The 14,186-nt window shown below is 42.4% G+C and overlaps 1 protein-coding gene across 1 annotated transcript in view; it reads right to left on the bottom strand.

Moving 5' to 3' along the window:
* The window catches only part of KAZALD1 (Kazal type serine peptidase inhibitor domain 1), a 194,078-nt gene that overhangs the window by 121,498 nt on the left and 58,394 nt on the right, over window positions 1-14,186 (bottom strand). The window contains exon 2 of the mRNA XM_085606484.1: window positions 6,337-6,947. Within this exon, the coding sequence (XP_085462610.1) occupies window positions 6,337-6,835 (499 nt within the window). The 5' untranslated portion in view covers window positions 6,836-6,947. The remainder of the gene's footprint in view (window positions 1-6,336; window positions 6,948-14,186) is intronic.

The following is a 14,186-nucleotide window of genomic DNA, read 5'->3' on the forward strand; positions in this document are numbered from 1 at the left end:
CCAAAGCTGGGTCCACGAGGTTATTGGGAATGTTGGTGAGTACTATCAAAGTTGGAATGTAGGGACTGTTCAATACAGCTCAGTTTTATTGGCAAACCACAACGCCTTTATGTCCCCACTTCTAGACACTTATACCAGAGTAACATCTGCAATTCTGGCAGATTTTCTATAGATGAAAATGAGATTCATTACAGGAAAATTCCTCAAACCATAATTTCACACTCTGAATTTGAAAATGTGACCATTTGCAGTGAACCTCAAAAGAGTGTGTGAATTTGAACTATTGTATTTTAAACCGCCCAAAAATCAATACATTTTAGAGTAGTTCTCTGATTGTGGACAAAATAAATATTTTCGTACAAAAATAGTTGATTTAATTTGTTTGTTCTAAAGTAAACATTGCCTTTTTCCCCTGATCATAAAAATTAATTGTTCCTCGAATGTTATATCTTCTCTGAGATTCTCACCATATTTACATTTAGTGACTGCTTAACAAACCATGCAACTAAATAATGAACCCAGTTATCTTCAGACAGGAGTATAAAATCAAAGCCATCTACCTATCTTTGATGTTGGCTATATCAGGATATACAAGACAGTTTCCAGAACATTGTTGCCACTACTTCTGTGGCCAAACTTGACAGAGTGATAGCCAATGAATTCCTACCATCATGCCACTTCCTCAGTAAGCCATACACCTTGTATATCATACCAGCTGGAAAAAAACAAGGACTGGATTCAGAGAATCAGACGGACTATACATCTACAGTGAACCATTTTTGGCCAAACTAGTAAAGCAGCATTCATCTAGATTTTAGAATTTGTTGAAAACAACATCTTCTCAGACTAACAGACACAATTCCAATGTGCAAGAGGCAAAGGACTGCTTCTCCTCTGAAAATGAGTTACCACCCTGCTTAAGAAGTCTATAACATAATGGTTTGCAACCGCCAATCGGTTACAAACCATTAATATATTTCATTTACAATTGCAAATTGTAGGTGATGTCCCTTTCATGACCTGCTCTTAATTATGATTCAGAGCAAATCATCAAACTTATTTTTTTCAATTTGAAAAAGCTTTTCCAAATTGCAAAATTGAGTACATGGCAAAAACATAATTTTAAAGTCACAACCTGGTGCGTTTGTGAATTGCAAAATCCTTTCTTATATCAGGCACTTTGTCCTGTTCAGTTGGCGCTCATTCTTGCACAGTTTGAAATAGATTAGTACAATCTTGCTTAAACAAATTTCCAATGTTGGATGCTAACAATTTACTTGCCTATGCAAAGGCTGAATACTAGCAGCATGTGGCAGCCAACGTGAATGGAAAGCATTTTTATGACACCCTTATTCTGGCCTGGATACTCACTATAGTCTGTACTCAATTCAGTTGGGTTTAAGAACCAGAAACGAACAGATGTCATCCAGATCAGATGATGGGCATAGGGCTTTGTTGCAACACTCCAGTCTGTATGCAGAGTTTACATTGCGGACCACTAAGTATTGCTGGACAGTTTATCAATGAGTTCTCTGCTGGCTGGAATATTGACCAATATGAAAGTGTATCTTATCTTTGTAGAATACAAACAGCAAAGAGTAGGTAAAATGATGCAATGACCTATACGCCTCCAGCTACCCAAGCATTGATATTTATTTGAATTATGCAATTAAATGGACAGAGGTAGATTGTAGGTGGGGTAGGGGTAGGGGTGTCCAGATGCAGACTCCTAGTTATTGATTGTCTACCAGGATTCTGACTTGGGAGGTTTTTCTGCTTGACTTGGCTGATAACGAGGATAGACCACCACAGACTGTTGTCTACAAGGGAGAGGTAATGCGCTTATTTATTAAGAGAATTCTAATCTGCTTAATTTACCTCTATTTTGTTATTTGCTCATGCTTCTCTTTATGTGGTCTTACTACAGACCGCTCCAGCTGTCTGCCAAAGGAATGTATGACGGTATTCTGCATGCGTTTAGGATGCATGCGTTCCAAACGCTGTCTTTTGTACAATCGCGTCTTTAGGACGCATTCGTTTAGCACTCAAGTTGTTTTAGCAACTTGCCTTAGGGGGGTGCTGGATGTTGAAATAGTTTAATTTACTATTCCAACTCCAGTCTGTGCAACTGTAAGGAAGGTGTTGACCTGTAAATCCAAAACCTTTCCACTAATGCGCCCCCGTAAAAGCAAGTTGTGTTATGACTTGGATGCTGAACGAATGCGTGCTAATGCCGCGTTCGTTCTTTTGCCGGCACTGTGTTGGCATGGCGTGATTCTGGCTTTGTCCGAAAGGATATTTCTCATGTCAAAGACAGCATTGTATAAAGTAATGTAAAGAGTCAGCCCTTGATTATGTTTAGAAGGCTTTCTTGTCCATCTCAGTTCCCTGCTCTTGGATGACTACCTTCCTATTCTGTTTTGTCAATTTGATCATCAAAATACACATGATCCAATGCCATCTCAAAAGTGTAAAAAACAATTGTCTATATTTTTAGTGTACCATGTAGATCACTGCAAAGTAAACCGCTTTGCTCACTCCAAGCTAGCCCGATTAGCTTTGCAGCGCTTGTTGCGTTTTGTGCTAACTTCTCCATATGTAAGTGGATGGTTGTCAGCTCATTTGCTTAACCTTCTCTTGTAATGGCCAACCCGTTCTATTGCCTGTTGTCTTCTCACTACACTGACTTACAAATTCTGGTGTAATATTATGTATTCAATTAAACATAATTGCCCTCTTTCTCAGAAGCATTTTAAGCTCTAGCACAAAGGACTACAACTCAGGAGTTAATATTTGTTTTGCATGTACCGTTTTCTTTTTTCACTTTTTTTCCAAGTATTGAAGTGCTATTATCACATTTCGTAAAACTGATGTGTGAGGTTTTAAGTGGGTTCATATAAAAGTAAACAGTCAATTATAAATATATAAGGCCCCTGTCTTCTACTTGATTTAGGTGCATGGACGTCATTTAGGGGTCACCTTGTGTCGCAAATGCAACCTCTGGCATGTCCCTTGTGACCCCTGGCCTTACGACCCCTGGCCCCTGTAGTCACAAGGGCAGTGAATAAAAGTGGATCCTGTTGTCATTTTCCTTTTAGCTCTTCAAAAACGAAACTGTCTGTGACTGGTCTGGATACTGTATAAAACACGCGCACTTGGAAACTGCTACAATGTATCTGATCACCAAGCATCCCACTTCCATAGCCCTCTCGGGCCCCCCAGCATGACCAGGCTTCCCTTGGGTTGTTACATTTGTTATTATGTGCAACATTTGACACAGTCTGTCATGTCTAGAATGCAGAGAATTATAGGCGTGGCTGGCCATGTTCAAAGGTTTGTGTTTCTAACACAGCAAGGGACTCTGTGTTGGGAAAACATTATTTAAACAAGCATTTGCAATCCAATAGGTCTTGCATTTACGAGAGTTTGAGCATGCTAACTGGTTAAACTCTCTCAAATGCGAGACCTCTGGCATTGCACATATTTTTGTTGTTGTTAAAGCCCCCATGGCGCAATTTCACGTGCACGAAGGCCGCGCCTCTTTCAGCACTGTTTTGCAGTGAAACAAAGGGAAAATAAAATGATATCTCGCGTCATTATCATTTTATTATCTCCTACTCATGCAGCTGTGCGTGAGGGGGGGGGGCTGGTGAGGAATGGTAGGCAGCACCATCCTAAGTGTGCAATGACTGCTTGGCCGGCCCTTTCGGGCCGCCCAAAACCGTCTTGCGCACTTCGCATGTTTTCCGTGCAGGCTGCATCGCAGCCTACGTGGAGAACATTCCCAGGCCTTCAGTCAGCGTCTGAGTGCCAAAACACGGAGCTCAGACCAAGCACAACGCTGCTAAGGCAGTATTGTGATTGGCTGACTGGTAGCCTGGGTGTGCTTCCTGTGGCTGAGCGTGGGAAGATTACTGAGGAGAGATGAGGTCAGGAAGCAGTGAAAAGGTAATTTAAAAAACAAAAAATAAATTATACCCGCTCCCCCGACTGCATCCCCCGCCCCCCCATCCCCACCCCGCTGTTCTCAGAATGCTCCCCTGACCAAAAGGAGTTTGAAGATGTGTCCTCAATGCATTGCAATGGCCATAATCTGATTGTTTTCATTTATTTCCTTTTTTCAGCTGGAACAATCGGGTACTTCTCCTTCTTTTAGCCTTTATTACCTGGCACCTCTCTACATCAAAAAATGCCTAGGGCTTGCGAAATCATTTCATGATGTCAGGACACCAAGTTTCCAGTCCTGGGCCTTCATGTAACTAATAAGTGCAACCTGGTAGTTGTTGTCTTGTTTCGCTTTAGTTGAGCCAATTGCATTAGCATACCCAAAGATGAAAAGTTCAGCTCTGGAGATAGTGTTCACAATGACCTTGAGTGACATGTTTCTCCTTGAGCATGTACGACATATGCAGCTACACTTGATATTATGAGGCTAAAATTCAGGATATGCTGGGTGTGGCTGGCCATATGATGTTTATACATGGGTATTTAAAGGTCACATGTATTTGGGGCATATGACACTTGTGCATTTTAGTCTCTAATTGCCTATCTCTACGTTAAGCACATGATGGTTGTATCTGTGTAGCTGACAGCTTAGACTGGGCATATTAAAACTTTGCATCTAGCATATCATGCCAGTACACTAGTTAATGTGTAGTTTGTAACCCAATTAGATAGGAATCAGCTTTAGTAGTGGTTTGTGTTTATATTAGTCCCGTACCTGTTAGTTTTACTTCAATAATTTCACTTCCTGTGACATTTTTTTTTATCATGCGGTCACTCCGGTCAAAAGTCATGTGATGTCACTTACTGTCATATGATGAACAATTGATGTCACTTCCACTGCCCCTGGCATTTTGGTGAATCGACGTTGATGTTTAGGCATTCAAATTGGAACTCCACTTTTACGCTGATTGGCATCTATCTTTTCTACAAGGACCTCTGCTTATATATGCAACCTACCACCACCCTTCTGCCATATGACACAATCTAAAGGTAAGCCACTTCTATGTGTCTTAACTACCTCCATAATGGAGGCAATTCCTGTTAACTGGAAACAGCATAGTTTTGAATTATTCAACTGGAAAGAGCTCTAAGTACCCCAGTTTCTTTGCAAATGTTTAGATGTCCATTCACAACTTGGAGGACAGTACAGAGGTATTTATCACAGCAACTGAAACACTAAGTGCAGGGGCAGCCCCAATTCTGCCTCCTTTCCACCAACGCAGCTTAACCTTTCCTTCTCCTCTCTCAGCCAGCAAAGTGAACAATATTGTAGGCCATGGAGTGGACGAATGGAATGGCTGTATGAGGGGGGATTTGGAGGGGCTATCGGTGGGTCCATAGTTACATATTTGCTTTTATTTACTGATTTGTTTATTAGCTTGCTTTTTCTATGGGCAGTAGTTACATAATATAGATTTCAAGACAAGCACAGCGACAGTGGTGAATAACGTGTATTTACTAATATATTCTCATATCCCCAAATCCCTTCTATGCATGGGGATAGTCATGAGAGCAAAAAAGAAGGTGGAGTGTGTCAATCTAATCTGAGCAACAGTTAAGATTTTTAAACTTGCTATAACAGATGTTGAAAACCATCAACCACAATCACGACTCTACAGCTGACATATGTACCGGGATAGGAAATATGCGCATGCTTTTTCATTGATATATAAGTGTACAGCAAAAGTATCTTGTTTAAGAGGTAAAGGGATGATGTGAATACGAAAAACATTATTTTAGATCCAAAAACTTTCTGTGATGAACTTTGTCGGATGACTGTGAAGGTCGTGACACCAGATGTCTCTCAGTGCATCGTCATGAGTATCCACGATCACAAGCACCTAAGTATTCAGTGGGTAACTAATAAAACCAACCAACAGGAACCTGTTGTCCGAACAGCAGTACAGATCCTGACCAATAGAAATTGGGGGAAAAGAATCAGCAAACATAAAGCTTAGCCATGTATTATAGTCTGTTTAGCCCATTTTTTTTTTAAATAAGCAATTCTATTTACTTTTTTCCATAGCTGTACTTTGGTCAATCATAAATCACCAGTATACTACAATATGTTTCAATAAACCTGTTAATCAATTTCCTGTTGAAAACATTTCATCTTTACGTTGTTACAGATTATGTCACATGGCCAAGCATAGAAGGCCTCATTTGAAATATATGGTGGGTTTGCAACCTGTCTGTATAGAGAACAATTGATATGCATGTGAGATAATTTAAGCAAGGATGAAAACTAGAACAGAACACATGCATGCAAAGTTCATAAGTGAAAGGGGATATTTATTTCATTAGAAAAAGGGGTGGAAGAGTGTACTATACCTGATTCACAGGGCCCTTCATGGACTATGGTGAGGTTAGCCTCTGGATGTGCATTTGCTGCCTCATTAAATTTACAGATCTGGGTGTATGTCTTCCCATTTGATCCGCAGACAGCAGTGCTGGACAAGCAAACGCACTGGGGCTCAGGGACTTCCCCGTGTCTGAGATCACCCATGTCCAACTGACACTCTAAGTTATCCCCACATTTCCCATAGAAGCTGTTGGTATTGTCCAAATCACATATCTGGCCTTCTAAGTTGGCACATTCCAAGCAACAATCACAAGTGTCCTGCACCACTCCAGCCAGGCAGCCCCGGGGAGCCAGGCAATCCTCTGGGTTACAGTCTGTACAGCTCTCTCCCTCCTCCAACAGTCTTTGCCAGCCACGCTGAAGGTAATTTGAAGCTCCTGGTAGTCCTAAACCTGGCAATATTAGAATCCAGTTCAAATACAACAGGGAAATCACTGCACACGATGTCCAGGTAGGGGATGTCGACATTTTCAAACAATCTCCTCTTGTCTGAATTCCAGTGCCATCACTCAGAGATTAGCGTAGCTTTGGAACGACCTTGATGTCTCTCCGCGAGACAGCATGGCTCTCGTGCCTTGTTCTGAAAAGAAGCAGAGATCTGTTACTGTTTTATTCACACAGCAAGAGGTGCCTTTAACTCATTTTTTGTTGTTGTAAAAGCTACTGATTTAAAGATTAGTCAGCATACTGGGAAACACTTTAAGCGTTACAATATGTAAGGAGGATGCCCTGGGAGAAGGGACAGCAGGCTTTACTTTGAGCTGTCAGGCTTGATGACCAGCTTTATCACTTAGTAGAAAAAAATATCACATGAAAAATAACCTCAGAGGGTTTTACTTCTGTAACTAAGGCTCAGAGAGACCCCAAAGTATTGTATTCAACATGCCAATCCCACCAAGGGATGCAAGTCTGTGGGACCAACTCCACTCTGGGGTATTTGGGGGTACGCGTGGCTGCCCTGAGACTGAAAGTCATTGCATGAGCATTGGTTGTGCCTGGAGAAAGTCACCCAGGAGTGCCCATCCTCTGGATGGACAAACAGTGCACATCATCTCACTTCAAGAGCCCTAACTCCATCAAACAGCAGTCCAATGAAGCAGGAGTGCCTCTGCAAGGTCTCTCTAATCTGACTCACCCACCTTGACCTTTAATTTATTGACAAGTCAACAAGGAGCTCTTGGCGATGTCTCTGTGGATTTGTGCTCAGCGGAGCACAAGCCTTCTAAATTCAAGATACAGTTTATCCATTCAGCACTGAGAATAGAGTCCCATTTCAAATCCCTGTTAGAAGTATAGGTAAAGGGGAGGCAGTGGGGCAGGAACCACACCTGAAACCCTACAAGATGCAGCGTCCGTATCATCACACCATTTCTTAAGGGAGGAGGAATGCTGCAGCGACTGGGGTTTGCCCACCCTCCAAAACAGCAGAAAAGCACATATCTTACTAATTCAATTAGAATTTGATTGAGATATTTCGAATCCATCTTCCCTACCCCTAATGGCAACAATGCATTCATGACCAAAATAATGTTCGGACTTCTCCACTTCAATTTTTAAACACATTGTTGTAAAACGTATTTCTATATGGTCATGATAGAAACAGCAACAAGAACGAGTTTACCACAATCTTAAAACTCAATCACATTGCCTGTCTTCAACAATCCTTGTCTCATGTGGACACTGCAGACATTAGAGTTGGTAAGGGATGTGAAATGAAGTGTTACTAGTCCCTGGGATAATAATATTCTCCCCTCCCATATATTGTATTTTAGCAGCGTTGCATGGTCTTACTACGTAGAACCAAGCTTAATTAATTTTTTTCTTACTAAATTCTGATTCAGTTTCTGTGAGTATGTAAGAAATCCCTCATATTCTGTTGTAAACTAAACTCATGAGTGGATGGGGAAACGGTATTGCAACCATCCAAAAAGTTTACATATTTATACATAAAATAGCTCTAAATTTGGCGTTTGAATATGCATTTCCCATTAGTGTTTCGTCCCAATCATACATGAAGACCCACCAGGTAATATCTATATTTCCACATATCCAATTTCTTAGCAGATTTTAATTGTGTGCCATTTTCCTCATGGACGAATCTACAACTGATTCTCCACCATCTGTCTCTCGGATGCGACATGCTCAGTGTATTAACTTCCTGCCCAATATGCTTCTTCGATTCCTCTTCGCATTACAGTTTTGTTAAAGGCCTCATTAAGTATCCATCACTGCAACAAACTTGTTTCAGAAATGTTCCTATATTAAAATTTGTTTGGAAGCTGAACAATGTAAATTGCAGAAGCATCTGTCCTATTTTGTTCTGAAATAAAAATGTACATTTTTATACATACGCTGTATACCTTGATTCTATATTAACAGACAGTTCATCAAACCTGTCCCAGAAGCAACATCTCAAGTAAATTAGCAAACTTTGATCCCTCCACTAAGACATTACAGAAAGTAAGTGTGCAATCCATTTTAGCTGGTTATTTTCACAACTCAGGTTATCAACGAGTGCCATTAACAAATTGTAACATATGGTAATGTCACCTCAAGAATAAATGAAGAATCCCCTGTCTATTCAATCTGAATAAGGGCAAGCACTGGGAATTAGAAAGTGCAATACAGTCAGATAACAGACCAACATGGTTTGATGGTAAAATATATCAGTAAATAGAATAAATCAACCAAAGTAATATGTTAAAACATTGTATTATTTCATAAACCTATTATGTGTATTTCAGTCTTGGTAATTGTTCAGATTATACACACTATCCGATTTGATTGCATCCCCGTGCACTTGTTATGCCCTTGCATTTTGGATCACGTATACCATGTGAATTCATGGCATTTATGACATTGCAAATCACATTATTTGTGAGAACACAGTGCATGGTAGAGTGGCGAACTAGAGTTAATGTAGTGTGGCGAGTGAGGAGACAACATTGTTTATGGAGGTGAGCGATTTATAGTAATTTGAAGGTGTTGCTTCAATTATTAAATATATGGTATAAGTATAAGTTTCGAATTTCTAATCTTTGTGTAGTACTTTAAGTTGTGTTTGTATTGAAAAACTAAAAAGAATTATAGTGATTTAAAGGCGGTGCATAAGTAATAAATTTAAGGTATAACTAACACTTTAGAATTTCTAATGGTTTTGTTTTTTAAGTTTGGTTCGAATAGAAGGAATAAATAACGTTTTTCTACCTATGACAAAGGTATAACCTTTGTTTTTTCATTGAATGATTTAAAAAACAAACAACTCTGTTTGAATCGTATAGTGTAGTGTCATCAAGTGTGGTGTTATTACATGGAGTGTCATACAGCAGAGTGGAGGAAAGTATTGTACAGTATAGTGTCATAGTGTGGAGTGGAGTGGACTAGCGTACAGTGGTGTTGTGTACATTGGTTGTACAGTGGGGTAGAGTGTTGTACAGTGGAGTGTAGGGGCATAGAGTGAAGTAAAGGGTATAGAGTGTACTTTAGAGGGATAAAGTGGAATATAGTGTGGTGTAGTGGCACAGAGTGTCGTAGAGTCAAGGAGAGTGAAGTTGGATAGAGTGGAGTAGGGTGTGATAGAGTGGAGCTGTTTAGAGTGTTGTACAATGCCCTAGAGTGGAGTAACATTTTGTGCAGTAGAGTGGAGTGGAGTCCAGTGGAGTGGTGTAGCGTACAATGAAGTAGCGTGTTGTAGAATAGAGTAGGCTGGCTTAGCATAAATTGGAGTAAATTGTTCTAGAGTGGAGTGGTGTGAGGTATAGTGGAATGGACTGACATGTTGTAGAGTGTCAGAAAGTGTTGTACAGTCGAGTAGAGTAGAATGTCACAGAGTATATTGCAGTATTGTACAGCAGAGTGGCGTAGGGTACCTTACCATGGAGTGGCGTAGTGTACAGTAGTGGAGTACAGTAGAGTGCTATAGACTACCATTGACAAGAGAACATCGATGTATAGTGGAGTGCTATAGAGTGGAGTAAATGTGCTAGAGTGAAGTGGCGGTGACTTCATTGAGTAGAGTATAGTGTTGTTAAGCGGAGAACTGTGGAGTTGGTTAAAGTGGACCGGCATGCACTGGAATAGCGTAGAGTGAAGGGGAGAACAGTGGAGTGGTGTAGAGTGGGTTAGCATACCCTGGAATAGCGTACAGTGGAGTAGCACACAGTGAAGTTGCATAGTGTAGAATAGAATTGTCAAGTGGAGGGTGGAGTGGAGTGGAATAATATACTGTGTAGTGGCGGAAATTTAGTGGCTTACACTGGAGTGGAGTGGAGTTGCGTACTAGCAGTTGCATATACTGAAATAGCAGACAGTGGAGTGGCACACAAAGGGGTGGGGTAGAGTGGACTGGCTTAGAATCGAAGAGCATAGAGTTGAGTCGTATAAAGTTTAGCAGCGTGCAGTGGAATAGCATATGGTGGAGTGGCTTAGAGTGGAGTGGGTGTAGAGCATAGTGGAGTGGCGTACAGTGGAATAGCATACAATGGAATACCATACAGTGGAGCAGCGAAGAGTGGAGTGGCGTAGTGTGGAGTGGGGTAGAGTGCAATATCATACAGTGAAGTAGCGTAGAGTGAAGTTGTGTAGAGTGGAGTGAGGTAGAGTGCGGTGGCGTACAGTGGAATGGCATAGAGTAGAATAGCATATAGAAGAGTAGCTTGCAGTGGCTGGCGTAGAGTGGAGTGTTGCACTAGCGTGGAGTGGAATTGCATACAGTGGAATAGTATAGAGTAGAGTAGCATAGAGTGGAGAAGCATATAGTGGAGTGGCATAGACTGGAGTGGGGAAGAGTTGAATGGCATAGAGTGGAATAAAGTGGAGTGCCATAAAGTAGAATGGTATAGAGTAGAGTGGCATAGAGTGGAGTGTTATAGAATGGAGTGGCGTACAGTGGAATTGCATATAGTGGAGTGGCGTGGACAAGAGTGGCTTAGAGTGGAATAGAGTAGAATGGAGTGACATACGTGGAGTTCCATTCAGTGGAATAGAGTAGAGTGGAGTGGGGTAGAGTGGAGTGGTGTACAGTGGAGTGGCGTACAATGGAATAGCGTGCAGTGGTGTGGTACACAGTGGAGTGGGGTACAGTGGACTAGCCTACACTAGCATGGGGTAGAGTGGCGTGTCATACACCAGAGTGACATAGAGAGGAGTAGTGTATAGTAAAGTAGCATAGAGTGGAGTAGGTTACAGAGAAATGGTGTACAGTGGAGTGGGATAGAGTGGAGTGACAGTCGAATAGCGTAGAGTGGAGTGGCATAGAGTGTAGTTGCATACAGTAGAATGGCATATAGTGGAGTGGTGTAGAGTGAAGGGTACAGCGGAGTGGGGTATAGTGGAGTGACCTAGAGTAGAGTGGCATAGAGGGGATTGGCGTAAAGTACAGTGGAGTGGCAAAGAGTAGAGGGATGTAGAGTGGAGCAGGGTAGACTCTAATAGCATACAGTAGAGTGGAGTGAGATAGTGGAGTGGTGTAGAGAAGAATAATGTAGAGTTGAGTGGCATAGAGTTTACTTGCATACGGTAGAATAGTTCATAGTGGAGTGGCGTACAATGGTGTGCTGTACAATGGAATGGTGTAGAGTGGGGTAGCGTATAGTGGAGTGTCGTGCAGTGGCGGGGGTAGAGTGGAATGACGAGTAGAATATCATAGAGTGGAGTGGCGAAGAGTAGAATTTCATACAGTAAAACAGTGTAGAGTGGAGTAGCTTACAGTGGAGTAGCATAGAGTAGAGTGGTGTAGACTGGAGTGGCATAGAGTGTAGTGGCTTAGAGTGGCATAGAGCAGAGTGGGGCAGAGTAGAGTGAGGTAGAGTACAGTGGCATAGAGTGGAGTGGTGTAGACTGTAGTGGCATTGAGTGGGGTTGCGTAAACTGGAGTGAGGTACAGTGAAATGGGCAACAGTGGAATAGAGTAAAGTGCAGTTGAGTAGATTGAATTTGTGTAGAGTGGAATAGTGTAGAGTGGAGTAGTGTAGAGTGGTGTAGCATAGACTGAAGGAGCATGCAGTGGAGTGGCATAGACTGAAGTGGCATATAGTGAATTATCGTAGAGTGAAGTGACATAGAGTAGAGTGGAATAGCATAGGGTGGGGTAGAGTAGAGTGGCATAAAGTGGAATTGCACAGAGTGGTGTGGCGTGCATTGGAATAGCATAGAGTGGAATGGCAAAGCATTGAATAGCGTATAGTGGAGTGGCAGGCAGTGGCTAGCCTACAGTGGAGTAGCATGGAGTGGAGTAGCGTAGACTAGAGTGGCATAGAATGTAGTGGCATTGAGTGGAATTAAGTGGCATAGTGTTGGGTAGAGTGGTGTAGAGTAGAGTGGGGAACAGTAGAGTGACATAGAGAGGAGTGGCGAAGAGTGGAGGGGTGTGCATTGGAACAGCATAGAGTGGAATGGCATAGTGTGGAGTGGGGTAGGCTCTAATAACATAGAGTACAGTAGCGTAAAGTGTAGCGGCATAGGGTGGGGTGACGTACACCGGAGTGATGTACAGTGTAATGGCATACAGTGGAGAGGAGTGGAGTAAAGTGGAGTGGTGTAGAGTGGAACAGTGTATAGTGGAGTGGCGTACAGTGGAGTGGCATGCCGTGGAGAGGCTTAGAGTGAAATAGCATTGAGTGGAGTATTGTAGAGTAATGTAGAGTGTAGCTGTGTACAGTAGCTAGCGTAGAGTGGAGTAGCGTAGAGTGAAGGAGCGTACAGTGGAGTGTCACGGACTGGAGTGGGTTATAGTGGAGGGGCATAGAATTATGTGGGGTAGTGTAGGGTGGGGTACAGTAGAGTGGTGTAGAGTGGAATGGCATAGAGTGGTGTGGCTACAGTGGACTAGATTATAGTGGAATGGTGTAGAGTGGAGTAGCATGGAATGGAATAGCGAAGAATGGAGTTGCATACAGTGGGGTTCCGTAAATTGGAACATTGTAGAGTGGAGTGTTGTAGAGTATAGTGGCATAGAGTGGATTGGTGTAGACTAGAGTGGTGTAGACTGGAGAGGCATTGAGTGGAGTAAGGTACAGTGTAGTGATGTACAGTGGAATAGCATAGAGTGGAGTGGCATACCGGGGAATGGCATACAGTGGAATGGCGTACACTGAAGTGGGGTAGAGTGGAGTGGAGTAGAGTGGAATAGAGTACGGTGGAGTGGCATAGAGTGGAGTGGGGTGGAGTAGGATGGGGTAGAGTAGAGTGCCATAGAGTGGGATGGCGTACAGTGTAGTGGCGCACAGTGGAATAGATGACAGTGGAGTGGCGTATAGTGGACTGGCATAGAGTGGAATAGCATAGAGTGGAGTGGTGTACAGTGGAGTTGAGTATAGTGGAATAGTGTAGAGTGGATTGGAATATAGTGTAGTGGCGTACATTCTAGTGGCATAGACTGTTGTGGTGTAGACTAAACTCGCATACAGCTGAACAGCGCACAGTGGAGTGGTGTAGAGTGGCTCAGAATAGGGTGGCGAAGAGTAGAGTATCTTAAAGTGGGATGGGGTAGAGTGGAGTGGCACACATTGGAATAGATTACAGTGGAGTGGCATAGAGTGGAGAGGAATAGAGTGGAATAGTGTAGGCTGGAGTGGAGTACAGTGTAATGGCATACATTGGAGTGCCCTAGCCTGGAGTGGCATAGAGTTGACTGGCATAGCTCACAGTAGAGTGGTGTAGAGAGGAGTGGAGTGGAGTAGACTGGAGTGGAGTAGAGTGAAATAACATAAAGTAGAGTGGCATACAGGGGAGTGGCATGGAGGGAAGGGGCATACAGTGAAATAGCATACAGTAGAGTAGAATACACTAAAATAGCGAAAAGAGGAATAGCATACAGTGG

The sequence above is a fragment of the Triturus cristatus genome, chromosome 1_2, assembly GCF_964204655.1.
Source record: "Triturus cristatus chromosome 1_2, aTriCri1.1, whole genome shotgun sequence".
NCBI classification, from domain to species: Eukaryota; Metazoa; Chordata; class Amphibia; order Caudata; family Salamandridae; genus Triturus; species Triturus cristatus.